Here is a 27,633-nt window from a genome sequence, read left to right as displayed (position 1 = left end):
TAACCTTTCCCTGTAGAGTGAATATTATTTGCTGTTCTGTTCACATTTCTGAATTTTAATAATGACCTATCATGCAGTAATACCATTTGGTTTTGCTTTTCAGAATGGAATGTTTTGAGTGTCGGGTGCTAATTGCCAGTTCTTTCTTGTTCCCAGGACATTGCCGAAGTGGTTGAAGACCTTGTGCATGATGTGCTAGAAGGCGAATGCAGAGAAATTGGCTCCACAGGAGCAGCCTATGTACAGACAGCAATATGGTAAATGCACTAATGCTGCACTCAGTGTTATTTGAAGACATTCCGAGGAAGCCATTGCTATATCCAATCCATCTCAGCATGCAATAACATAAGAAGAGTCCTGCTAGATCAGGCCAGAGGCCGAACTAGTCCACTGGTCTTCAGCTTGTGGGCTCCAGCCTAGTCCAGAGTTGGGCACAACAGGAGCGCAACCACCATGCAAATATATGGTAAAAGATTCAGAAACGGGATCCCAAATGCACGTTTGGGTTAAAAGTGGGTTCTGGGTCTGAAAAGGTTGAAGAGACCTCTTTTAGTCCAACATCCTATTCTGACAGTGGCCAACACCTTGGATACTGTTTAGTCAGTGAAGGCCAACTGTCAAACTGGGCAGCTTTATTCATTTCACAAAAATTGATGATTGACAGCGGTGGCATGTTCTCTCTCTCTCTCTCTCTCTCTCTCTCTTTTATGTGTAAACACATTACTTGCTAAAGCAGGTTGACATACTTGCTGTTGCAAACAACTGTGAAGTATTACCTGGAGGTTGTTTAAAACCCAGCTTGGAACACCCAGAAATAAATGAACTGGCTCATGGGGGAAATCACCGGTAACCATATTGCATTAATAATAATAATAATAATAATAATAATAATAATAATAATAATAATAATAATAAATTTTATTTATACTCTGCCCTCCCCAGCCAAGGCTGGGCTCAGGGTGGATAACATCCAATAATAAAAACAAGTTGAATGACTATAACTTAAAAACAAGATTAAAATACAACATTAAAACATTAAAATGCAGCCTCATCACAGGAGGAGAAAGGAAAAAAGAAAGAAGGGGAGGGAATAAAATTGACTCCAAGCCAAAGGCCAGGCGGAACAACTCTGTCTTACAGGCCCTGTGGAAAGAAATCAGATCCCACAGGGCCCTGGTCTCATGAGACAGAGCGTTCCACCAGGCTGGAGCCAGTGTTGAAAAGCCCTGGCTCTGGTTGAGGCTAATCTGACTTCCTTAGGGCCCGGGACCTCTAGGGTGTTGCTATTTATGGACCTTAAGGTCCTCCGTGGGGCATAGTCTCTACTTTCTTGAACAGGACAGGAGAGCAGGCAGGGAAAGGTTAATCCATGCCTGACTGAGGGCAGGGCCCGCAGGTTTGATATACCTCCTGAAAAGGAAGCTCCTCTCATATTAAGCACATGACTTCAACCATATGAGGACACAACTCATGGCATGCAACAGTAAAGTTAATTCTGGAAGAGCACTAATGAACAAACCATCAAAATGATGTGGGAGGGGTACATCCTGGAGAAGGGCCCTAGAGCACCTCTACTGCATGCAGAAGGTCCTTTCTTCAGTGTCCAGCATCTGCAGGTGGTGCTGGGAATGTCCCCTGTCTGAAGCTCTGTTGTTGAACAACTCTGCTTCAGCTCTCATGGCCAACAGCCAGGGGCAATGGGGGTTGTAGTTCATCAGCAGCTGGAGGGCCACCAGATGCCCATCCTGGTTTAGACAATACTGATAAAGAAAGTTCCTGTGTGCCTACTTTCCACTTTGGGTTATGGTGTAGGAGAGGAGCAGACCCTTCTATATAGTGAGAAGGTGGGGAGGGGTATTACTCAGGTATTACCCCACCTTCTCACTATATAGAAGGGTCTGGTGACTTCTGTTTCAGTGTATCTGAAGAAGTGTGCATGCACACGAAAGCTCATACCTAGAACTAACTTAGTTGGTCTTTAAGGTGCTACTGGAAGGAATTTTTTGTTTTGACTATGGCAGACCAACACGGCTACCTATCTGTAACATAGTTTTGTAACATTGCGTAACATTAAGTGGTGGAGCAGGTGGCTGTGCCAAATGTGTCTTCTGGTGGAGCATGGTGCTTCAAGCTGTGGAAACAGCAGATGTGGGCAGTCAGTCATCTTGTGGAGATGAGAATAAGCCCTTGAGGACACATTTGTGCTGTTGGAACTTCTGTGCCTTCTAACCTACAAATAGAAACATGAAGAACCTCATGTTAGGGCTCTTTGTTGCGGTGAACTGGATTCAGGCAGTTTGGTAGGGCTCTCTTCCAACTCCTGTGAAAGACCAAATTATTTTTTGGTACCAATTATGGATTGGTACAGAACACAATTCTTTCTTCTTGAAAAGAAGTAAAGATCTCATTATATCCCACCACTATGATGGAAATAAACATGGCCCAAAACATTGACAAATTTGCATCCCATTAGCACTCCTGGTCATGTCTGGAGCACCCAAACTCAGATATGGCCTTTTAACAGGGTGAAAGTAAGTCATAATGGGGGGGGGGGGCTCTTTAGATATCAAATCATGCCAGCTTTACTATTCCTGCATCCCAAATGCATGTTTACAGAAATAAACAATAGAAAAAAATTCACATTATCACACAACATTACATGTGAATAAAAAACAGGCTTTTGTGGGGAGATTGGAAAAGTTCTGCTGCATGTCTAGGCCTAGTTCTTTCTACTAACTCTTCACAATTGTTTCCTTTATTTTATGCAGGATCTCCAGTGTTACTACAGATGAAATCATGACAGACGTGATGCTGGGAATCTTAAGGCAAATTGCGTCAGATGTAATCAGTGCAGAAAAACTGAGACTTGAAGAGGAAAGACGTCGTGCTGAAGAAGAGAGGCAAACATTCTTTATACTTGTAGTAGAAACTTTGAGACAAGGAGATGTAGAGTGGAATACATTGTGGTACTTGTGTGGATAGGCCAGCCATAATACCCCAGCACCACAGCGGGAGCGGAGTCCTGGAGGGGCAAGGGTCAGCAACACCCAGTGGCCAGGCTTCCCCACCCATGCGCTCAGCCTGGGTGGGAATGGGCTCTACATGTGTACCAACATGTGTAGAACTCTGCACAGTGCTCCCCTTCCTCATTGTATGAAGGTGCTCTGCGAGGCACATCCCTTTCACCTATTGGCCAAATGCATGGACCGTGAGGAGGTATGACCCCCCCAAATATGGTGGCAGCAGGAGATGGATAACTTACACAGCCCCACCATCTCCATTTGCATTGTTTGAATGTGAATCTCTCAGGTCAGGTGGGCTTGGTTGGGGAGAGGTTGTAGCTCAGTGGTCAAGCAGCTGCTTCAGTCTCTGGCATCTTCAGTCCCAGACAGGACTGGGAAAGTTTCCTGTCTGGAATCTTGGCTAGTCAGTTTAGGCAAAATTGAGCTACCTAGACTGATGGTCTGAGCTGGTACTAGGCAGCTCTGCTCCTCTGTTATCAGCTCTAAGAGGTATCTGTTTCCTTCCATATCATTAAGTTTCTCTCTTCGGTTGATTATTCCCTAAACATTGTATTTGCGTTCATCTTGAAAACGAATGAATCAGGATAAATTGGCAGGACCCAGGATGCTGTTTAATGCAATGTGCGAGGAATTTCAGCAATGAATGTAATCTGAATATGGTTAATGTTACCTGTATCCCTGTAATATTTTCATGCGTTACACTTAATGCACTAGTTTTGAAACTGAAGTTTTTAAAATATGGAGATACTTGGTTTCTTAAGATTTTACTTGTCTGTCATCTGCCTATAATGTGCGTGTGTTTTCCTCCTCTCCTTAGGCAGAAGCAGGAAATGGAGCAGTTAATAGAAATGTTGAGCGACTCACTACGTATGGCATTGACAGAAGAAGTGGTAAAGGAAATGGTGCAAGAGATTTCAGCAAAGGAGTTAAAGTAAGCAGTAAAACACGGGGATTTGCCTGTGAAATGGATGTCAGGACCAGCCTTATGCAGAATATGGGCAGGGTCAACACGAAGGAGCTTTGAGACCTAGATGTTAAAAAGCTCAAAATTTCAAATGTAGGCTTCCTAACTCTCTGTGCCCTGTGTTTTCACAGTCATCTAGAGGAGGGGAACAGCCCCTTCTCACTTTCTGTGATAAAGTCTACTCTTCTTTGGATCACACAATGTTTTATCTTGAAATAAAACTACATAAAGTAATGCCAATCAAATTAGTTTGGTTTTTTCTTTCCACCACAGCAATAACTGGTACAGTAATCTAGTTGAAAGGGATGCGGGTGGCACTGTGGGTTAAACCACAGAGCCTAGGGCTTGCCGATCAGAAGGTTGGCGGTTCGAATCCCCGTGACGGGGCAAGCTCCCATTGCTCGGTCCCTGCTCCTGCCCACCTAGCAGTTCGAAAGCACATCAAAGTGCAAGTAGATAAATAGGTACTGCTCTGGGGGGAAGGTAAATGGCGTTTCCGTGCGCTGCTCTGGTTTGCCAGAAGCGGCTTAGTCATGCTGGCCACATGACCCGGAAGCTGTACACCAGCTCCCTCGGCCAATAAAGCGAGATGAGCACCGCAACCCCAGAGTCGGCCACGACTGGACCTAATGGTCAGGGGTCCCTTTACCTTTACCTAATCTAGTTGAAGAGAAAGAGGAGAGTCGACTAGACACAGAATATCTAGGTGGTGATGTAGAAAAATGGATCAGTTCATGTCATATTACAAATTGGCACATTTTTTTCAATTTCTTTGTTGAAAAAGTCTTGATGCATCTCTGTGTGCAGAAGACAAGAGTTCCTATTTAAGCTGTTCCTGTCGTTCTTATCACCATAACAATCGGGCAGTATTTAATGTTTGATGTTTTACTATGTTTTGTATTTACTGTATGCTGCCCAGGGTGGCTGGGGAAAGCCAGCCAGATGAGTGGGGTATTATTATTATTATTATTATTATTATTATTATTATATTTTCAGTTTAGTCTTTGAAATTTTTTAAGTGGCTTCGTTCATTGACAGAAATCCTGTATTTTTCATTTTCATTTTGCTTTGTTACTGTGCTCTAATGCTTAATTTTGACCTAGGTGTGCCCTGGAGAAAGACCAAAGAGCACGCGTTGCCCGCTGCTCCAAGGAAGTCTGTGCTGAAATAATGGGTGTATTTTTAGAAGATGAGATTTTCCAGAGTGCTAAGGAGACCCTACAAGAACTCCAGTGTTTCTGCAAATACTTACAACGGTGGGTTAAATGAAGCTTTTCTGCAGCCAACTGACATAAAATGGACCCTTGTCTAGCATGTCAAGTTTATATTCTACTCTTTCACAAAATAGCTAAGAGCAGCACATGTTAAGTCTCATTTTTATCTTTATTTTGTTACAGGTTTAATCTATTGTAGGAAGATAGGTTAGGTTGAGAAATGATTAAGAGCTATAAGTAAAATGATTTCTGAATGATGAATGGCTATCCCAACAGTGCTTTTCCACATAGTGGCCCAAGAAGGAAAGTTGCATTCCGTCTGCCCTCCATTGATTTGAACTTCTTTGATGTCTGCTTGGCAGGCTTATCAGGGACGCCTTTTTTAAAATGGGCTTTGTAGATTGTAAATCAAATTTCAAAGAGAAACTGATGTTGAGTTGAACTGCTCATGGCAGGGCTCAGGGTCAGGGCTTTTATGTGATGACTCCTGATTGCAAAATAATTGAGTGGCTTTTCATTTATTTTTTAAATATACACTGCTTGATTGGTTTTTTTTAAAACCCTCAAAGTGGTTTATTTTGTGTGTATTTTGAAGACCTTTATTTTGGCTGAAATGTGCAAGCCTACAGGAAAATTACATGAGCATGTTAAGAATGAATTGTAACGTTTTTTGGTGACAAACCAAACCCTATGGTCATATTTGACTTAGCCAGCTTTCTGGTTGCAGTTTTGTCTGTGAATGAGAGCAGTTAAATGAGTAGGACCCTTCTTTTGTAGCAAGTGTTAATTGTTTATAGTTTTTATTATTATTGTAAAAGATACTGGATTCCACAGTGGAGTAGATACTGTTGGATGGCTTTTGGCATTGTCTGCTTTTTATTTTACTGCTGTATGATTTGGTGATGGCCCTTGGCTAAGCAATAACTTTGATTTGAATAATTTTAAAGAAATGCATTGATACTTTATCTTGCAGATGGAGGGAAGCTGTTGCAGCCCGGAAGAAATTGAAGCGTCAGATGAGATCTTTCCCAGCAGCTCCCTGTTGTGTAGATCCAAAACATAAATTGAAGGCTCTGTCTCCCAGCGCAGAATGTCCTATTGCCAGAGAGCACCTTGCTAAAACGATTGTAAACTTGGGACATGCAGGGAACCTTGGCATCTCCTGTCTTAGGTAAGTGCATCCTGGCCTGGTTCACACAATAGACTAAGACAAGCCTTGGCTTAAGCAAGAGCAGGAATGCAAATCTCTGGAGAGGAGTCTCTTCAGTGCTTTTTGCCGCTGCGCTGTGCTGAGCTAAGCCTTGGCTCGGCTAGACGTGCCACTCAGTTGGGGGCTCCTGGCTTAACCACGAGCTCAGTTTGGCTCAGCGCAGTAGTCCCCAAACTTTTCCAATAGAGAGTGCTTGAAAGCTGCTGAGGGCCTTGATGGACCACTTAACAGTTTTTCTGCCTGTCATAGTTATACTGTATAATTTTTTACAGACATGTCACAGATGACCTGAATGAACGGACCACAGTTTGGAAACTGCTAGCTTAGTGTATTGTGCAAACCGGGCCACTTTTTAATTGACCACTCTATAGGTTATAGAAATCAGTGGATATACAGTTTCTGCTAGTCATGTCCCCATGTGAAAAGAAATAAAATATGCTCCTTTTCATCATCCTCTGACCCCCGCCGCCCGTGCTTGTATTCTTTGCGTCTATTGCAGGGCCAGTCTTGGTTTGCTGTGGTCCACATACACAGTTTATGTGGCTAAAAAAAGATGCATTTTGTTTTTTCAATGTTGAAATCCAATGTGTCCCATCATGTTTATTATGTCATATTTTGGTCACGTTTATTATTTTTTCAGTGTTGTGTGGAGGAGCCCCAAGAGAGTAAATTCAATAAGCCTACAACTTAAGCGCATTTTACTTGTGTGCTCATTCAAACATTGAAAATGTTTAAAAAATTAAAAGGGGCAGAAAGGAGGTTCTAGGGGAAAATACTTTCTCAGTATAATGTTGAGGGTATCAGTCCCTGAATTCTTTTACTCTTCAGTAATTCCCCATTAGACTTCTTTCTTTTCTCTGTAGACTTCTTTCTTCCCTCTGTATTAACAATTGTAGGTAAGGCACCTCTTAAAATTAATGTTCAACAGGCATCTCAATTGCAGCCATGTAGGTGATCACATCTGCAGCTAGCTAGCTAGCTGTTCCCTGAGGTAGCTTTGAAATCTCAGAGAGACATAAATTATTGTTAGTAACATTGGAATTCATGTCTTTGTACATGCCAGTCATATAAGAGGTTGTCATATACTTGCAAGGTAGAAGGGGGAATGTGGACCAAATAAACACTTTGCTTATTTCTAGGCTCAGACGTTTACAGAACAAGGCAATTCATCAAATGAAAGTGCAGCATTTTTACCACCAGTTATTAAGGTATGTTAAGATTATTCAAGCTAGAGCACACATATGGCAAACTCCGGGATTGCCACCTGCAGTAACCCTAGAACAATTGTAATGTGATAGATTCCAAAATGGATTTTGACTTGAATAAGTGCCTTTAAAAAAAATATGTGTTCATGACCATCTATCAAACACTGAATTAAAGACTGATTTTCTTTATAAAGGAGAACTAAGGGGGGCAATACCTGACTTCCTAGGTTAAATCTTATCATGTTAGTTGTAATTTTTTAAAAAAATAAATTCCTTCCAGTAGCACCTTAGAGACCAACTAAGTTTGTTATTGGTAGGAGCTTTTGTGTGCATGCACAATTCTTCTTGTCTGTGGACTTCCCACGAGGCTCGGTGACTTGCAAGTTCCCACAGGCAGGGCCAGGGCTCTATGGAGGCAGCAGGGCCGGAGTGGAGAATTGCTGCCACTGGGTGCCTTGCTGCTGGCCACTTACCCACCCACAGGGTCCTTTGCCACCCCCTTTGTCTTCTGCCTGCCTTGTTCAAAGGGAGCCCTTTCTCAGAGCACTGGGTTCTGCACCAGGTGTCCAGGAAAGTACCTTTACTGCCAAGCCTAATAGCTAAAAATGCTATTTAAGCTTACTCCAAAGTAGCTAAACTTTTTCAAATTTTAAACTTTTCACTTTAATCAGCATTTTTAGCCACTGTGGCAGCAGAAGCGATCTGTCAGGCTGTCTGCTCCCAGAGTACATCACTCTGTGGAAGGAGGGAGCCCCTTGGTCTTTCCTCAGAGTGTGGCAAGATGGGGGGCAGAGAACTTGCCAGTAGTGCTAGCACTAATGCAGTAGCAAAAGAGCAACAGAGGAAAAGAAATCTGGAAATGGGCTGTGGGGAGAGGAGGAGGAGGAGGAGGAGGAGGAGGAGGAAGAAGAAGAAGAAGAAGAAGAAGAAGAAGAAGAAGAAGAAGAAGAAGAAGAAGAAGAAGAAGAAGAAGAGGTGGAGGAGTATCTTGAGCTAGCCCTGATCCCAGATGCTAGGGTGATACTGCATAGATAAGCAGGTATCTCTGTTTTGTGTGTTTTGGCTATCTGAGCTCTGCTGTGCATCCCGTTTTGACTATTTCCTGGTTTAAGAACCCTACCAGCCAACAAAGCACAGACACTTACTTTCCATTTTGGAAAGCAGCACAACCAGCCCTTGCTCCTGAAGATTCTGTACACTTGTAACAATCTGTTCTTATGCAGTCTTAGCCTTCTGTGTATGAAGAGAGACAAATAGAAATTTGCCTTTTGTCTGAAGCAGATGTAACTGTGCAATGTAAGAGTATATGAGTTGCACGCAGAGAGGGTTTGGATTGTGCTCCTAGATCGAATCAAGGCTCTGTTAGATTAACAGATCAATACAGCATTTATAATCTGCAAAACAATATATAAAGCAGTATTTAATCTATAAAACAATATTAACAACACAGGCAAAATAGCAACTGCAAAAAATAAATAATCATACACACACCCTCCAGATGCCCATCACTCGTAATCTTTCGCTCTGTTCAGTTCATTAAAATATGCATAAAATGCACACAAATCCTGTTGCTAAGGCAGCTTAGCCAGATGTTGCGCCTGCTGGACTCCTTGGGTAGTGGGCCATGGGGGGAGACACTGGGGCTCTTGGACCTGCCACCAGTGGTTAGGTGGGCTCTGGGTAGCTTGCCCAGGCGCTGTTGAGGAGAAGCTCGCCCAGCTTGTTCTCAATAATCTGGAGGCCCATTCCTACTCGAGGAAGCCCAAGGCAAGCCTGTTTCTCCAGAGTGGTGAGTTGTGGCTGCACTTGGTGTTAAGGCCGGCCAGGAAGTCCAGCTGTGCCTCCATGCCCAGGACACTCTCGCTGCGCCATGGCCCATCCACCACCAGCTGCTCCCTGTCTGACCACAGAGATCATGGGGGAGTCTCTGTTAGTGGTCCCTCACGATTCAGAGGCACAGCTGTAACTCACAGGAGCCATGTATTCAGCCTTGTGGGCCTGATCCTGTGGAACTCCTTACCAACTGAGATTAGACAGGCCCTTCTGAACTTTAGGCCCTTGACACTCCTATTTCAGATGGCATTGCCATCTGTTTCTCTGACAAATTTTAATTGTTCTTTGTGTTTTTAAACATATTCTGTGCACTGCCTAGAAATTCCGCATAATAATAAGTGTTATATAAAATAAATAATGAGAAATAATTTTATGTGTGTGTGTGTTTCTAAGGGATGCAGTGTGGACTCCACTGGATCTGCCATCACTGGTAGCTGAAAACTTGCCAGTAAAAGAAAAAGAGGTTTTTTGGAAAGTACTTCTCGTGTTGCCAGGCTATGAGGAATGTCCAGTTGGGGATCGCAGAAGGTATTTTTTGCATTCAAACTATGCCAGGAAAGCCAGTAGCTGGTGGTGTTGCCTGACTTGTTATCAGCATTACTGCAACCTAGTAGATGCTAGCCATTCAGAAGACACAAAATAATTCGGTTTGCTACTTGCTTATGCTGGTATTCATAACTAGAGACTTGCATGAAAATGTTTGGTTTTGTTATTTTTTACTCCCTGACCCAGCCTCATGTTGCTGACTGAAACAGTCTTCTAGTCCCTGGAGCTCCTTTTCATTAAAAGAGACATTAAAAGTTCTCCAGCATTGCTGAGGCCCCGGGAATCTTGGTGTCGGTGCCTATTGAACTTTGAATCTGGGCTAACTTCAGCCTGTTTTTCCTGTGCGGAAGAACGCAAGCTAGCCATTGTGTTCTCCATGACTGTGCTATGCCTGCTATGTCCCTTGTGCCATTGTTCTTCCCTTTGCATAGAAGACGGGGAAAGTTGGGGTATTGGGTACTTGGAGTCCTGCCCTTAGAAGCTCCATTGCCTTGGCTCCTCCCATAATAGTAGTGGCTTTTAAAAACAGGATTCATGGTAGTAAGCAGTTAAGCAGAGAAAATAGGTATAGCCCAGGTGTGGAGAACCTGTAGCACTCCAGGTGTTGCTGAAGCACTATTTCTTTCAGCCCCAGCAAGCATGGTCAATGCTCAGGGATGATGAGAGTTGTAGTTCAGTAACATGTTCTGCACGTCTGGTGTAACCAAACCAGTGCATGCCACTCATGGTAACTTGTTGGAATCACTCGCTCGCTGACTGGTAAGTATGAATGAGATGTTGTGGGCCTAATGCCAGATAGGTTTCATGTCACTTCAGAATATGCCAGATATGTTTGTTTCAGTGGAGCCAGTTCACAGATTCAGCTGTGAGCAATCAAGTGATATACGTGCACCGTAAACTTGCCCTTTCTTGCACTGTTGTTCCGATGCATATTTGTAGGATCAGGGTGTCAGGAAATCTCTTTATTAACAGGTTTATTCATTTATTATCAATCTTCAATTTAGGAATATAGGTTTTCGGTATTTCAGTTAAGTTTCTAATGCTAACAATCTGTGCACACTCACCTGGGAGAATTGCCCATTGAACAGAATGGGACTTGCTTCTGAGTAAACATGTATAGGATTGAGTCATATCTTTATCAACCTGTGTGACACTCCTTAAGATTTCCGAAAGGAATCTTAAACGTTACAGTTCAGTAAGGCATTGGCAAATAGGAAAATTACCATATTGTGGCTGTACAAATTATCAAATATATTAATTATCAAATTATTATATATATTAATAGTGATCTCATTTCTCTGAGTGTTGGTCCTTATGTAGCCAAAGCAGCTCCACTCACCCACAAGAGGGAGGAATAAGGAAGTTCAGGGGACCCTCAAGATTCGCCTAATTACAAAATATATTTAGAACCCCGTGGCTGGTGGCCCAACCTGAATATGTTGGGGGGCCATGGAATGCTGACTCTCTTGCTGGGGTGGAGTGTTTGTACATAGAACCAGGTGAATGAGAGATGTAATGGAATATGCTGAAGGAGGTCGTGGTTGGCTATCTGAAAGAGGGGAAAGGGTCACTCTCCATTGCAACGTTTTTGTGGCAGTCCTGCTTGTTTGCTTGTATAAAATGTTGACTTTAGATAGTAAATTCAAATATGATTCTTTTAGATACTATATTAACATGCAGATAGTTTGTGAATATTTAAATGAAGATGTCTGTTTCTTTCAACAAAGTAGCACACTCTGATAACAACACTATTATTTACAGGATCTAAATATTTGTCACTTTTTAAAGTGGTGGCAGAGTTTACAATTAATTTGTGATGCTATACTGAAAGTATATCTGGTCTTCTGTTCACAGAATTATAGCAGACTGGTTGAAAGCTAAGCTTATGATTGGTAAAAATTTGAAGGAAGATATGTCTGTGGTAAAAGGTGGAATCCAGACACTTGCATTGCATAGTTCTCTTCATATGAAAAATGACTGGGCTGCTTGTATCAGTGTGTGTGTCAAGGTCAGTTCAAACATTGCTTGCTACATGTTAGTGTCATGAGAGGTACCGCAAAAGCTCTGCCTTTTGAAAGTTCAGAATTCAGTAGCCTAGTTAAGGCAGACTCACTGTATCAAACACATTCCTGTGCTTAAAGTTTGTTATTGGCTTTCATTTTGTCTGCTGGTGTTGCTTTATAAAGCCCTGCACCGTCTAGATAGGGAACCTTTCTCAGGCCCCAGGGCCCTGATGGAAGCCTCATTCCAGTAGCGAGGGATTCCAAACCCCAACACAATCACAGATATTTAACACACCCACCCACAAAGCTATTTGCCATGGAGGCAGAGGCACATATTTAATTATTATTAAATTATGCAATTATATTTCATTTATTTTCTTCATAGACATTTTTCTTAATGCATTTTTTTGTTATTTTGATTTTTTAAAAGAAGCCTTCAGTATTGTTTAACTATGATTTGTAGTTTGTTCCAATTGTGGTTTGCTTGGAGCAAAACAGACCGCAATCCCACATTCAGACATAATGCTAAGTCAGGAAATTATTGTTTTGTTTTCTCTTCACCCGAGGTGGGAAAGGCAAAACTATTATAGATCTGCACATTAACAGTAAGCCATTGATTTGTTTAACTTTTACTGCCCAATGTTGTTATACAGATTGGACTGTTTGGTCAGTATATTTATTCACGGAGAGTAGGTCAATTAGCGGCTGTTGGCCAGGACAGCGGACTGGCATCTTCACGTCCAGGGGAGTCTGCCACCGAATGCCCGTTGCTTTGGAGCAAGCAGCAGGGAAGGGCTTCTGCCTTCTGTGGTGCTTGTGGCCAGCTTGTGGCTGTCTGCTGCTAAAACAGGATGCTGTGCTAGATGGACCCATTGGTCTGATCCTGCAGGGATGCTTTTAGGTGTTGACATTTCCCCCTATTGGTTTGCCTTCCCTGTGTAGGTGACGGAGGGGATGCTCAGTCCCTCGGAGCTGAATGACCCAGAGACCCAGAAGGAGCTGCTTGGCACGAGGGGGCTGGTTCTCCTTCTGTCTCCTCGAGTGAGCAGTGAGGATGTTGTAGAGGAAGAGGTTTACTGGCTTTCAGCCTTGCTGCAGCTAAAACGGATCCTTCAGGCGAAACCTTTCCAACCAATCGTCCCTCTGGTGGTTCTTGTCCCAAGTCAGGGGGATGAAGCCATAGAAAAAGATGTAGAAGGAGGTATGAGAAGTTTCTGCACTTGGGTGTAATTGCTCTTTAAGTCAATTTTTTCATTTGGAAAATAGCTGTGTGGTTGTCTCTTCTTAATTCTGTGCCTTTTCAGGGGGATAATGGAGTAGTATCACTAAAGTGGAATGTGGTTTCTTTTAAAGGACTGATGCTGCCAGATTTGATTTCGGCTAACCTTATTTCAGGTTACAACATAGTTGTCATTCCAGATTCTGTGAATGGATTGCAAGGTACCAGCAAGGTAAGAACCATCTCCGCAGAGAGGTTGTAATTTATACTCCTACCAGGTTTAATGATTTTTTGACACAGGGAGAGTATTATCAGTTGCATTTTAAAGCTGTAGGTTGGCAACTCGAAAATAAAGCAGAAACCAGTGTGCTGATTAGAGTGTCGAGACTACAGCCTGGGAGACCAGGGTTGAAATCCCCACTCAGCCATGAGGATGACCTTGGGTCACTTGCTCTCAGTCTGACCCACCTCACAGGGCTGTTGACATGCCACGCTCAAGGCAGGGAGGCTTTTCATCTGGCTACCTGATAACCAGAGTCCCCACTGAAAGCCCCTGTAGATGCCTTCCAGCTCCCAGTCCTATCTCAGGCTTTTTCCATCACTGCAGAGATTTTGGGCAGTCCTCACAGGAGCAATTGGTTGTGAAGGATGGAGTACCATCTCTTAATACGATTGCATGAGCCTTTTCTGTTATTCCATACTCAGTTGATCTTGTCTACTAGAACCTTGTCTAATAGGGAAGGGTTGTCTAATATGGAAAGGCATCGTCAGCATAGGGTTTTCACCTTGGTTTAGTAGATCATGGGAGTGGAAGCCTGTTTCTAGTAAGTTTTTTTCAGCTTCATGTTCAGTTGGGTTGGGGGAAGGACTGGGTTTGAGAGCAGGACTGAAAGCGTTTATGTATCAACAGAACTGACTCCCTTAATGTGGTGACTCATTGATACGGATTTTCACTTTATTGTCAACTAGTGAATTTGTCGTGTGCAATTCTGTCTACAGCTCTCTGAAGCCGTGCAGTGGCTGGTTGCTCAGTGCCCGAGCTCAGACAAGGTTCACTGCCAGACACTCATGCAGTATGTTGAAGACGGTGTGGACCGTGAGTTCAGTAAGCACTTCTACCAAGACATGAAGGAGAGATCCCTTGCTGGCTTGCCCTCTCAGGATCCGAGTGCCATAATAGAGCTGTACAATAGTGTGATACAGTTCCTGGCTGAAGTCGCCTCTTCAGAAGATCTCTGTGAACTCTCCTGGCCTGTACCTGAATTTGCAGAGCCCGGGGGCAGCAAAGTGCTTCCGCATCTCCAGTGGAACACCCCCAGCCATCTGGGCTGGCTGAAGAAAGCCCTGCTCTCCTTCCAGATCCCTCACATGGATCTCCCTCCTTTGGGTGGTAAGAACTCCTAACCAGTACTGTTGCCTAGTAGCAGTTGAGAGACTGCTGTGTAACACACAAATAACAAGCTCTGAATTATAATTGTCTTGCTTTATCACAAAAGAAAATGTATTAGAAAGAAAATGTTTCTCATCATGAGAGTTTTAAGTTACTCCTTGCTTCCATCATGTTTTGTGTATTTTGTTGCATGTCTGTTTATTGTTCTGGAATTAAATTTTGAATTGGGAAGTAGCCATTTCCCAGACGTGTGTTTGTGTGCATAAGGACAGAGCTATCTTTCTGTTACCTGAAAGATTTCCTTATTCTTACTGTACCAGATCTTGATGCAAGAAGCTTTGGAACTCCTCCTATATTTTCTTGCTCTGCTTTGCAAAAATGGACCTAACATTTCAACAGATATTTTAAGAAATGTTGACGGGACTCATTGGTTGAATCCTGGTTGTTATTTTTGTTGTTTCTGCTGTTGTTGTAATTATTATTAATTGTGCTGTGCCCTGATACTTTGGGGGCAGAATGTTTCTGAATAGTTACCAGAAACCACAAGAGGGGAGAGGCGGGGGCCCTCTTGCGCTCAGGTCCTGTTTGTTTCCCACAGTTGGCCACTGGGAGGACAGGACGCTAGACTAGATGGGCTATTGGCCCAATTTGGGAGGCTTCTCTTGCCTGCTTTGGCTCAGCTAATACCGGAGCAAAACTGAGCTGTAACATTGGCCATAGTTCTTTTCTGTTATTGTTAGGCAGAAACTTTAATGTATCTTCTCTTCCCTCTGCCCACCAGCTCCCTGGCGCCCTGTTTGTGCCATGATTTTCCAGTATTTGTCCCAGACTACCAGTTCTCTTCAGACCCAGGAGATACTTCAGTCTCAGGTAGAGAATTTGCTGAGCAGAACTTACTTCAAGTGGAAGAGTAGGAAATATGCCAGCTCAGAAGACAATGGCCCATCTGTGGAAGAGATCCCTTGGGACAGCATCTTGGCACTATGCATTAACCATAAATTGAGAGACTGGAAACCTCCACAAAAGCCAATAGCACCAGGTAGTAAATGTCTCTGGACAATCTCTTATCCACATTTTAAATTTTTTTTCTATGTTCTGTATTAAGTTGTGTTTAGCATATATTAACTTTGCCTCTAGCCCCAAGAGTCTTGCCTGTATCCCTTGCTAACAAACTTATTATGGCATAAGCTTTCATGGCTTACACTTCCTCGGATGTGTGAAGTGTTATTGTAACTTCTGGTCTATATACACATGGAGTGGGGTGTGTGTGTAGAAAGGTCAGGGGTGAACGAAATCTGGAAAAGTACAGTGCTAATTGCATACTTAGCTGTGATAATTCACCGAACAGTTCTTGATGACTTGGCCATTCTGGCATTGGTAAACCAATTAACACATATAAAGGTAAAGGGGACCCCTGACTGTTAAGGCCAGTTGCGGACGACTCTGGAGTTGCGGCGCTCATCTTGCTTTAGTGGCCGAGGGAGCCGGCATTTGTCCGCAGACAGTTTCTGGGTTATGTGGCCAGCATGACTAAGCCACTTCTGGTGAACCAGAGCAGCGCACAAAAGCGGCATTTACCTTTCCGCCAGAGCGGTACCTATTTATCTACTTGCACTTTGATGTGCTTTTGAACTGCTAAGTTGGCAGGAGCTGGGACCGAGCAACGGGAACTCACCCCATCACGGGGATTCGAACTGCCAACCTTCTGATCGGCAAGCCCTAGGCTCTGTGGTTTAAACCACAGCACTACCTGTGTCCCATATTAACACATATAATGTTCAAAAAGCCATTGCCTCCATTCAGTCCACAAGTTACACCTTTGTATTTAAAGACAGTGATTTCATGTTGTAGTCTCACCGTGAAGTTCCTTTGCTCCAAGCTGGCTACTTTAAGATCATTCACAGAGTGTCCTTGGAAGGTTGAAATGTCCCCCCCCCCCCCACTGGCACTTATTGCCATTTCTAAGGTCAGGCTCTGTTTGCCTGTACATTTAAAGCAGTATTGTGCCATTCTAAACAGTCATGGTTTTCCTCTGGGAAACTAGTATATTGAAGGTGCTGAGCATTGTTAGTAGGCCTCTATTCCCCTCAGAGAGCTACAATTCCTAGAGTTCCCTGGGAAGATGGATTGGTAGTTGAACTATTATGTGAATTGTAGCTTTATGAGGGGAATATAGGCCTACTAACAACTCTCAGCACCTCCAATATACTACAGTTCCACGGATTCTCTGGTGAAAACCATGACTGTTTAAAATGGTATGATGCTGCTTTGAATACATAGTGCATATGGGGCTCAGTTTTATGTCCATTTACCCTTTTGCATAGAGACTGGACTGTTTGCCCTATGTAGAATGTGTTGTTGGTAGATGATACCATGTATCACATTGGAAGACGAGCAGGTGAACGGAGACATAGTGCTGCCAGAGTCAATATGTGGTCAGAATTAACATCTGGGATTGCCACAACGACTGGTCTTTGTTATGTGGCCTGTTGCTGCTAAGTTGAGGGGCTCTCTGTAAGCAAGTACAGCCTTCACACCCAACGAAGTGTCATTGTGCAGAAGGGACTATAGATCATCTAAGCTGCATTTGAGTACTTATAGCTGCAATGTGTGGCAACAAGTGGCCTTCTGTCATTTCCCCTTCCAAATCTTTTAGATTATTCCTTGGTACCAGTAATTTAATTACTGAATGAGTGTACTTATACTGAACGCATGGGCAGAAGGAAAAGGTAGCAGTTTTGTTCAAACAAACATTTAGTGTTTGCATTCTAGAGCGACTGAGGCAGAGTTCCTCATTTCACGATAACTTCTGTTGAATCTGGAAAATCTATGTTACTTTTGATTTTATGTTGGGGTTCTGTGTGTCTTGCATCTAACAGAAGCAGTGAGCAAAGATGGACAGACATATGTATATTTTTCTGAGGAGCAATTGAGAAAATTCACTCGTCCTGTTTTATGGGAAGAAGCCAGATTAAAAACTCAGAAAGAAGTCCAGCAAAGTGAAGGATGGTGAGATTGTCTAACTTTTCTTTGACTTTTAGCAGCCCTGCCCTCTTCCCTTTCCTTTTTGACACTTTCACCTCTCACAGCCTACCTCTGTTATTCTACCCCTTTAACTAACTAATTGGCACCAAGAGTGCTGGACTGAAGCCCAGTTTTGGAAATCAGTACTTGTGGCAATTATTTGAAGTTACTGCTTTTTGTTACCACTATCTTCCCCTGCAGGCTTCCTCTGCAGATCTTAGGATATTTCATTTCTGTAAACTTAGTGCTGCAAGAAACTGAGGTTCTGAGGTGCAAAGAAATTTTCAGAAGGCGATTGGAAAGTATCTGCAGTACCTTTATATCATCAGATTGATCCATTTGATTAGATCTTGGGAAGGTTGTGAGAACAGCTGTATTTGGATATAAAAGGTAAAGGTAAAGGTACCCCTGCCCGTACGGGCCAGTCTTGACAGACTCTGGGGTTGTGCGCCCATCTCACTCAAGAGGCCAGGGGCCAGCGCTGTCCGAAGACACTTCCGGGTCACGTGGCCAGCGTGACATCGCTGCTCTGGTGAGCCAGAGCCGCACACGGAAACGCCGTTTACCTTCCCGCTAGTAAGCGGTCCCTATTTATCTACTTGCACCCGGAGGTGCTTTCGAACTGCTAGGTTGGCAGGCGCTGGGACCGAGCAGCGGGAGCGCACCCCGCCGCAGGGATTCGAACCGCCGACCTTTCGATCGGCAAGTCCTAGGCGCTGAGGCTTTAACCCACAGCGCCACCTGCGTCCCATTTGGATATAACACTGGCCATAAAGCTGTGTTTGTTTATTGCAGGAGTTGCCAACCCTTTTGGAGTTGTGGGCACATTTCAAATTTTGAGAGTGTTCTGGAGGTGCCAGGAACAAGATGGCTGCCATGGAGGAGCACGGCATAGCGCAGAATGAGACAGAACCCCACCCCTGGCAATCTTATGCTTGCCATGGGAAGTCATCTACATCCCCATTTTGGAGATGCTGATGCTGTTGTTGTCTAATAACAACAGGATGCATTCCTCAGTGTCAGGAAAAGACCAGAAGGCGGCCACAGCACTCTCATGTCACAGAAGTCACTAAGGAGTTACCTGAACATTTTGCCCCATAACTTTCTAGGAGGGCTAGAGACTTACTTTTTTTCCAAAAATGAAAGCTCACAATGAAAGCGCACTTTCCCAGGGCAGTGCTGGAAGCCCAACCAGCCGGCTCCCTGGTGCCTGCAGGTGCCAGGTTGGCAACATCTGATTTATTAGATAGGATCTCAGGTGAGAGTACAACCTGAACAAACTGTAACAAACATTGACTGCTTAATGATAGTTTTTGCTAAGCTAATCCATCTGTGTTTGTTGCCTCAGAGGAATAGATGAGCAGAGCAGGGAGTGTTCAAGCCATAGGCACCCACATACAGTCCAGTTTGTTTAGTAATGTTTTGTGACCAGTGTTGCATCTGAATGTGTCTGTGCTGAATAATGCATCTCTTTGTCTTTCAAACAATAATTGAAAGGTTGTGTGAGAGAGACGCCCTTGGTGTGGGATGACACCTTCATTTGAAAGCTTCAACCTTTTAAACATGTCTATTCCCCTTTTAAACACACTGAAACTTTGATTTGAAAATGGATCCTAAAAGATTATGCCCCTGAGATCGAAAAGCCCCCCCCCCCCCGTCGCATTTGCAATCATATTTTGAGCCAAGAGGCATGGTGGTAATCTCAGAGCCGCCACATTGCAAGAGAAGCTAAGTAGGCAAAATTAACAAAGAAACGCAGAATTGTAGAGTTGGAACGGACCCTGAGCGTCATCTAGCCCAACCCCCTGCAATGCAGGAATCTCAGCTAAAGCACCCATGACAGGTGGCCATCAAACCTCTGCTTAAAGACCTCCAAGGAAGGAGAGTCCACCACTTTCTAAGGGAGGCTAAGTTTTTAAGCAGAGGTTGGACAGCCATCTCATGGATGCTTTCCTGCAGGGGGCTGGTCTCGGTCACCCTCCGGGCAACTTCCAACTCTGCCATTCTATCCCTCTAAGAATGATCTGACAGCGTACTTGAAAGCAGCACTGAAGCCATCAGAGGATGGGATAGACAAATAGGAAAAGTGGATATGGTGCAAACTGCCCGTGCAGACAAGAACCTCAGCATTGAGCAGACAGGAAAATGAAAGATTCTTTAGAAGCACATTGTGGATTTGCAGCTCTGGCTAGAATCTGAAAAAGACAATGTAGAACTAGGAAGGTATGGGGAAGCTGCAGCCCATGGGCTAAACTTGGCCTGCCAGGATCCCGAGTTGACCTGCAAGACTGTTTCCCCCAAACCCACAGCCACTCAAGTTGCATTTGATGTCGAGAAAATACATCAGGTGTGGGGAAGGCAGAGATGGAACAATTGGGAGCTTATAGTGAGCAAGGTTTGCTTCTATGATTCATCAGCTGATGGGAGGTGGGAAGGCATTCTGCTTCTGCAGCATTTTGCCAGCATCTGCTACATGAAGGAGAACTTCTCTGTGCCTGCAAAATGAGGGCTTCTTTCTCTCTCCCCTGCTCCCCCATCAGCTGGTGGGAAGGAGAAAAAATGCTTTGCCAGCCCTATGCTCAGTGCTTCCCAAAATGTAGAGTAGGGCTGAAAACTCCCCTTGCGCTGCAGTTCCCAAGCAGCTAATAGGAAACAGTCATTCAGGTGCTTGGGAACCCCATGTGAGGGATTTTGCAGGACAACTCACCTGTCAATCATGCTGGCATAAGGATGTTATGAGTTGGCCAACAAGGATGGGGCAGATAAAGATCTGTCCTCCAGAGCCAAAGAGGACTTTCACCCCAACCTAAACAAATGAAGAATTGGACCATCTTTGCTGCAATGAAAGCTAAAGTATTTAGAGCTTTTTAGTTTAAAAGACAACTAAGTGGCAGAGAGGATAGTGTTTTATATAACTATGTACAATGAGGAAAAACAGGTTTTTGTCTGCTGTCATTATACTAGATCTTGGCCATCTAGGGAAACTGGTTGACAGTAGATTCAGGAAAGTACTTCTTTACAGAAGTAAAAGGTAAAGGACCCCAGAATGGTTAAGTCCAGTCAAAGGCGACTATGGGATGCGGTGTTCATCACACTTCGGGCTGAGGGAGTCGGTGTTTGTCTGCAGACAGCTTTCTGGGTCATGTGGCCAGCATGACTAAACTGCTTCTGCCGCAATGGGACACCGTGACAGAAGCCAGAGTGCACGGAAACACTGTTTACCTTCCAGCTGCAGCAGTACCTATTTATCTATTTGCACTGGTGTGCTTTTGAACTGCTAGGTTGGCAGAAGCTGGGATAGAGCAAAGAGAGCTCACCCCCGTAGTGCGGATTCAAACTTCTGACCTTCCAATCAGCAAGCCCAAGAGGCTCAGTAATTTAGACCACAGTGCCACCTGTGCCCCACTTTACACAAGATGTGCTATTGGATATATGATTCATGTATTCATCTAAGATACAGCTAAATGGAACTTATTAACACTGTTTTGATCACTTGTGCAAATAGCATGCTGGGCTAGATGGAAACTTGGGTCTAGTTCCAATAGAAGTGCTGTTATACTTACTGATATTTCATAATTCTGGTAAAAACAAATAATTCCCTTTGCTTGATATTTTTCATTGCCTAGGTCCAAAATAAAAACTCAGTCTTTTGCTAAGCTATATTCTCATTCATTGTCTCCAATGGAATATTGTGCCAGCCAGCAAACTGTGAACAACAAAGAACTAAGTATTTCCAGTGGAGGAGATCTAACACAGGGCATTTCAGAAGTGGATCATCTCCCTGAGTACCTGTCTGCCAAGTTGCAACAGGAGAAAACAGAGAGCAGGAGGTAAGAGTTTTTCTCCTTTTTGTAAGTTGTGGGACCCCACAAGTTAACATGATGGTGCTGAGTAATAGTTCACAATTCTTAATCTCTGTAAGTGGCTCCAAAGCTTTGAGAAAACCACTGTCATCCAGTCTCTTCCCCAACTCCCAACACACAGAGCCGCTCTGAGAGGATACCATGGTCTGTGGCTTGAGGTTTTTTAAGCCAGTTAGATGTACACGGTATGTAGCACAGCTTGTGAATACAGGCAATATCATAATTGGGTGTTTTTCATTCTTGGGAGTGTTTCATTTTGGCGCTGAGACATAAGTTTAGGTATCCTGTCCTGCAGTGCTTTATTTTTTCAGGAAAAATAGGTGCTGGAACTCACCATGAAGTTGTTAAGAAAGTCGTCAGGTGACTCAGGGCAGCCCTGAACAGATACTGGTTTGTCAACAGCCATGTTCACTTCCTACAAAGATGCTAAAAACTATGGCAAGCTGTCTCTGTAGTTGGTTTGTTCCAGTGCAGGTCAAACAAATGCTGCCTGCCTCCCTTGTTCTCTTAGACTCAGGAGGGTGCCTAGGGCAGCTCAGAAGGGCCCTTGGGCAAGTGTGCACGTGTGCAACTGTAGAAGGCTAGCTGGAAAGCTTAAAGGCTGCTGCCACTACACAGGAGATAGATTGAAGAAAAGGAAATACAAATTGGCCTCATAGCTTGACCAATCATGGCTAGGAGCTAGATGGACTCTTATATCTAAAAAAAGCATAGACTCTCACATGCTGGCCAGCTTCCATTTTGACTTGAAATGTTGGTTTAGGGCTTCTCAGAAGTATGTAAAGGTCAGAAGCAGGTTGGGGTGAGCATTGACCTGTTTTGGGGTAATGGGCCCACTTGAGAGGTGCCAGAACTGCGTTCTGGTGCGCTCCAGCTGAAAAAAGCACAACTGTCCTGTGAGTTGAAGGGTGAGCTGCCTCCAGGATCTTATTGGAACCTGTGAGTTGAAGGGTGAGCTGCCTCCAGGATCTTATTGGAACCAGTATTGCAAGGGTCATGTACCTCTGGAGAGTACAGATAGGAAACTTAACTGGAAAATACAAGTATTTGTTTCCTCTGAAAATTTAAAATGTACCGTTACACAAAGAAGAAAATGCTTGTTTATTTGAACTTTCCTGCCAACTCTTTGTTACTAAAAGTAATGACTGTACCACAATACGTTATATCAGAGTTTTAAAACAGGAGACATTTATTACCAGCAAATAAATAGTCAGAGTCTGGCTAGACAAGGAGGAGTGGTGGGAGGCTACAACTGGGGAATTCCTAAGGAAGCATCCGAGTGGCTCCAAGGCTCTGAACCAGGAGAAGTTGGTGGGATACAGAAGATGAGCCACAGGAAGAAGGTGGGGACAGATGAGTTGGAGGCTGAGCAAGCACGAGGTTTAAGTAGAGTGAGGCAGCTGAGGAGGAAGACAAGGCTGCAGCTGGAACATTCCCAGCTCCCCTGCCAGTTCCACTGTTTCCCCTCTCCTCCATCCCCAAGAACGAGGAGGGTGTTACATGTAGCAGAATAAAAGCCGCAGAGAGCCCCTCCTCAAAGGAACTTGCGACTGTTGGGAAGGCGACTGGCTGGAGAGGAGCCTTAGGAGGAAGGGGGAGGCTCAGACCCTCAGTTCTGGCAGCTGCTTCATTGGGTTAGTTCTGCCCATGGAGTTCCTGCTGGGTTTTGTCTCTCTGAACAAAGAATCAACCTTACTGCTCATCTCTATGAGTTTCTGTGCTGAATCACAGTGGAACCAGCTCTGACATAAAGACACAGAACAATAGGCAAGGAATATGTATAGCAGGCGGTCAGACTCGCCCAAAGTCCTGACTAGAAGCTGCTGCCAAAACCTAATAAGGGTGAGTGCCAGCCATTTTGAGGGGCGAGGGAATTCCACAGTTGGAATGCCTCTGCCGATAATACCTTCTCCCCTCTTGTGGTGGCATGTAGAATCCCTGGCCGACAGAAGAGCGTTCCCCATCAGTCTTCTCATGTATCTAAATTCTGAGCGGTTAGTGGCTTTCTGCATCTGTTCAAACACCTTGAACTTGTCTCAATAGCATATAAGCAGCCAGGGCAGCTCCTTCAATGGATAGAGCACAATCATTTACCCATTCTTTTTGTCCTTTGCCTTTGTTGGCCTAGATTTGAGGAGCAGCTGCAGCAGTTGTTAGTGAAAGACTCTGAGACATTCCAGGATTTTCCCTCTCTTCCTGTGTATCTTCCTGAAACTCTGGTGGCTGTGCCTCAGATTATCCATCCCCAAGCCAAAACACCAGTGCTGAGAAGCCCAGAGGTAAACTCTAGAAAAATAGAGTGGAATAAATCATATAGGGCTGCTATATTTACATGAAGCATCTGTTACTGATTGAATTTATAATTTTGGGGGTGGGGGTGGTTGGAGAGGAGGGGCTGGTATGTATGGATGTCAAATATGCCTGATTCTGGGCTTTGTGGTGATGGCGCTTTCAGCTTCTATGGTGATTTAATTTTCTCTGACTTAGTACACTTAAGCTATAAAACTTGATTACTATAATCAGTTTTCCTGGAAAGCCCACGTTTTGGGGTTGGATCTAAACTTAGTTGAACTTCAGTCACTTTGGAATCAATGGAACTTTTGTCATGACCAGTTTATCCCATTGATTCTGGTGAGATTTAGGTTCCACTAACTTGGGTTGCATCCAGTGAAGTTGCCCCATGCAGGGACTTCCCATTGCGCAGGAGAGCTTCCTCTTCCTCTCTTTTCCCCATGGGCCACAGATAAAATCTGCTCGGGGGGGGGGTGAGGAAAAGAGAGGGGAGGGTAGTTCCATTTTACAAGGGGAAGTCTTTGCATGAATGGGATGGTCATTATAGATCAGGGTGGGGAATCTGTGGCCCTCCAGTTGTTGCTGGAGTGGAGCTGCCATCCATCCCATTGATTATGCTGACTGGGGCTGCTGGGAGTCCAGCAATGGTGAAGAGCCACAAGCTTCCCATCCCCACTGTAGAGAGTGTAAGCCACGGGTGCCACACGGTTGTGCCACTTCTGGAGAGAGGCAAGAGGGCAACCAGCCTCGACTTTGAGATGGGATCAAACCTACAATTCCTCCTGCCTCTTGGACACTATTTCCCAGCCCAGGAGAACTAGAGGCAGAACCACTCCTTGGAGGGGGCCCTTGAATGACCCTGATGCCTCCCTTGAACTTGAATTGCAACACCCCCTCCCCAAAAAAGTAGGCACCGCTCTACTGAAGGAACATCTAAGCAGGGTTTAAATTTATAATTGTTTTCTATAGCCTTTTAGTGTCCCCAACAATTTGCCATGTCCTACAACAACATGTGTGTGAATGAATGTGGTTATTCTGGGCTGTTAGATTAAGTGCTTCTGTTTAAGGGGCAGGTTGGGTGTGCTGCTAAACTGTTGGCTTTCTCAAAAAATTTTTTATACTGTATTAACAATTTTCTCTTTTGCTCTTCAGGCTGCAAGTTGGACAGAATTGAGAGACACAGATACTTCTGTGTCACAAAGATTTGCCTATTTGAAACAACTAATCAGGGCTAACAAAGAAGAAGAAATGACTTGTGAGCTCCACCTGTCAACATTGCTGGACATGATAGATGCTTGATCAGAGTTGACCCGAACGTGTGAGGCCAGAGAGCTCATAATGGATGATGAATACACATGATTAGCCTACAATTTCTGCATAGAAAACAATGGAGGCTTTTGTGGATGAATAGTTCTTTCCCTATCATACAGTACTTGTATATGTTTGCACAATAATGTTACATTTCCCTGAAGATGAATTGCTCCTTAGGCTTTACATTTTAATTTTGCTCTTTTCCTGTTCCCACTTCCTTGGAGTAAGCCTCCTTAAACGTGGTGTAAGCTTCATTGAACTCCTCCATTCTGTTGATGAAGCCAGCTGCTGCAGCCCACATAGACAAGAGTTGGTTCTATGCATGGTGGGGAGAGAAAGAGGAGATTGCCTCTGATTCCATAATCAAATCTCAAATATTTGTTTGGGAACTGGTCTGATGCGTTTCTTGTTGCATATGCATAAGGCCACATTCAAACACTATTCTCCCACATGAATGGTTGCTGGTATTGGAGACAGGGCAAATGTGTGATTGGATGGGAAGATCAGGTCACTGTTGCTCATGCTCCCCACCATGAGTAGGAGAGACACTATTGACTCGTCTGGTCACTTCATCGACTTGGCTGCTGCTCTGAGAAAGTATGACAACCCTTGATCTGTGTTATTTGCTCTGCATGGACAAAATGAATTATGTGTCCCTGGTGATGCATGGCACTGCTGTGCATCCCTGTGTGGAATTGACATCGATGGAGGAATTTCCATATGTGGAGTTGCCTTAGTAAGATTACTGCCTTGTCACAAAGGAGGCTCAGATTGGAGGCTTACACAATAAGATGCTATAGGGACTTACGTTTTGGTACATGCGTTCAGAGGTGTGTTATCCGTGCTATTACAGATTTCTTGTCTTCAGCAGAGGCAAATTAGGAGGAGCCAGAGATCTCTCTTGATAAAAACTGAAAGGAGTACTTGGTATTGCAGATATCTGTATATAGAGATGAATTTCAGCAGAAGCTCTCACCCAGAGGTTGCAGCTCATGTTGCAGATTTACATGATTATCATAAATATGATGAAACCAGTGTGTGCTCTAAAACAGAATGACCAAAGATGATTGGACGCCGTGTTGTTTCCATTTTACATCATGTAGTCCAAGGGCAGCTTGCTTTCACATGGCATTTAGGCACCAGAGTGCTGCGATAAGAATTCTCACCCAGGATGGTTTCAAATCCACCTTTTTGCAGTGCCAACGCAGGCTGTTTCATGCTCTTTCATGCATTTTTGGGATACTTACGCTGCCATTTTCATTTAAGGAAGGGAAACAAGTAAATTGTAAGGTGGAAAGCGGGTGTAAAAAAATACTGTAGAACCCTGGAAAATTTTGCAGCACCTTGAGAACACTAGACTGCTTTTGTTAAATTACCATGGACAATCTGGTTTGTGTATGTGTTTTAGAAATGGTCTGTCCTGCATTTTGCTTAGATTTTCATATTAGGAAATAATTTCTTAAGTCTGTATCTTTATCAAGAGGAAAGCAACGACCTGGGGAAAAAATTCTGATATGCAGAGCTTGTAAAGTTGGCAAGAGCTTCCTTTCCCAAGAATCAATAACTTCATATTCTTCATATTTATTTTAAATTTTGTGTTGCTTTCTGTTTTAAGTTGTGCTATTTTACAGCGTCCTTTCTAGTCAAGTATAATGTGTGATTTTCATAAGTACATTTATACTGTGTTAGGCTAACCTCCAAGGCCCTGTTGCTTTCTTCCCAATATTTCAGATATTATATTTAGGTTTAGGGTCTACTGTAGCTATTGTCTAATAAATAAAAACTATTCTGACACTTTTGAAGTGATGCTTAAAATTATTGCTTAGTGTCATCTATGTACATGGTGCTTTTCCAGGACGCCAGTTTGCCAGGTCCACAAGAGGCTTGCAATTAAAAAATATGTAGACAGAAGGAAAATCACAAAGGAAGTGGAGGAGATTGAGGCCGAGGTAAACAGAAATTATATGTGATTCTTTCAAATACACAAAGGAAATCTTTCAATTCTTTCAAAAATCACAAAGGAAGTGGAGGAGATTGAGGCAAACAGAAATTATATGTGATTCTTTCAAATACAGGGACTTTGGCTCAGTGAAATATGGTACTGAGACTAAGAGGGAGGGTTCCAAAAGCTTCAGGGAAGTTTTTAATGTGTGATATTTTAGTGCATTTTTGGTTTCTGTGGAAGCTGCCCAGAGTGGCTGGGGAAACCCAGCCAGATGGGCGGGGTATAAATTATAATAATTATTATTATTCCTGGGGAAAGTAGTTTTCAGGAGGGCTTTGAAAGACTTGAGAGCACTGAGGATTCTCTTCCCCTGTTACTAGATTAACAATGGCAAAGCACTATCTGGAAATGGAGAGCAATGAAGAAAGGAAAGTAGGCAAATGTGTAGAAACATCGCGCTGCTGTATTGAACGCACTGTTTAGAAAGAGCTCGCCGCCTCAATCCTATGGGGAAATGACTTTGGTCGCTGGCAGGCGCAGCTCGGGGCGCGCCGGCTCTTCTGCTTCGTCCAGCGCAAGCGGCGCAGCTGC

At 43.8% G+C, this 27,633-nt stretch overlaps 1 protein-coding gene across 1 annotated transcript in view; it reads left to right on the top strand.

The window, feature by feature from the left end:
• MCM3AP (minichromosome maintenance complex component 3 associated protein) overlaps nucleotides 1-26,891 on the top strand; it is a gene marked incomplete at its 5' end in the record, with an annotated part of 44,198 nt that extends 17,307 nt beyond the window's left edge. The window contains 16 exons of the mRNA XM_083703513.1: nucleotides 157-257; nucleotides 2,769-2,900; nucleotides 3,841-3,954; nucleotides 5,091-5,243; nucleotides 6,175-6,372; nucleotides 7,551-7,619; nucleotides 9,843-9,977; nucleotides 11,850-12,003; nucleotides 12,941-13,199; nucleotides 13,352-13,449; nucleotides 14,217-14,607; nucleotides 15,389-15,646; nucleotides 17,487-17,616; nucleotides 21,258-21,461; nucleotides 23,623-23,773; nucleotides 24,939-26,891. Of these exons, the coding sequence (XP_083559639.1) occupies nucleotides 157-257; nucleotides 2,769-2,900; nucleotides 3,841-3,954; nucleotides 5,091-5,243; nucleotides 6,175-6,372; nucleotides 7,551-7,619; nucleotides 9,843-9,977; nucleotides 11,850-12,003; nucleotides 12,941-13,199; nucleotides 13,352-13,449; nucleotides 14,217-14,607; nucleotides 15,389-15,646; nucleotides 17,487-17,616; nucleotides 21,258-21,461; nucleotides 23,623-23,773; nucleotides 24,939-25,085 (2,694 nt within the window). The 3' untranslated portion in view covers nucleotides 25,086-26,891. The remainder of the gene's footprint in view (nucleotides 1-156; nucleotides 258-2,768; nucleotides 2,901-3,840; nucleotides 3,955-5,090; nucleotides 5,244-6,174; nucleotides 6,373-7,550; nucleotides 7,620-9,842; nucleotides 9,978-11,849; nucleotides 12,004-12,940; nucleotides 13,200-13,351; nucleotides 13,450-14,216; nucleotides 14,608-15,388; nucleotides 15,647-17,486; nucleotides 17,617-21,257; nucleotides 21,462-23,622; nucleotides 23,774-24,938) is intronic.
• Nucleotides 26,892-27,633: the final 742 nt, after the last annotated feature.

The sequence above is a fragment of the Podarcis gaigeae genome (genome assembly GCF_964106915.1).
Source record: "Podarcis gaigeae genome assembly, chromosome: 1".
In the NCBI taxonomy this organism is placed as follows: Eukaryota; Metazoa; Chordata; class Lepidosauria; order Squamata; family Lacertidae; genus Podarcis; species Podarcis gaigeae.
Note: the sequence above shows the minus strand (reverse complement) of the source record. Positions and strands in the feature narration are given on the sequence as shown.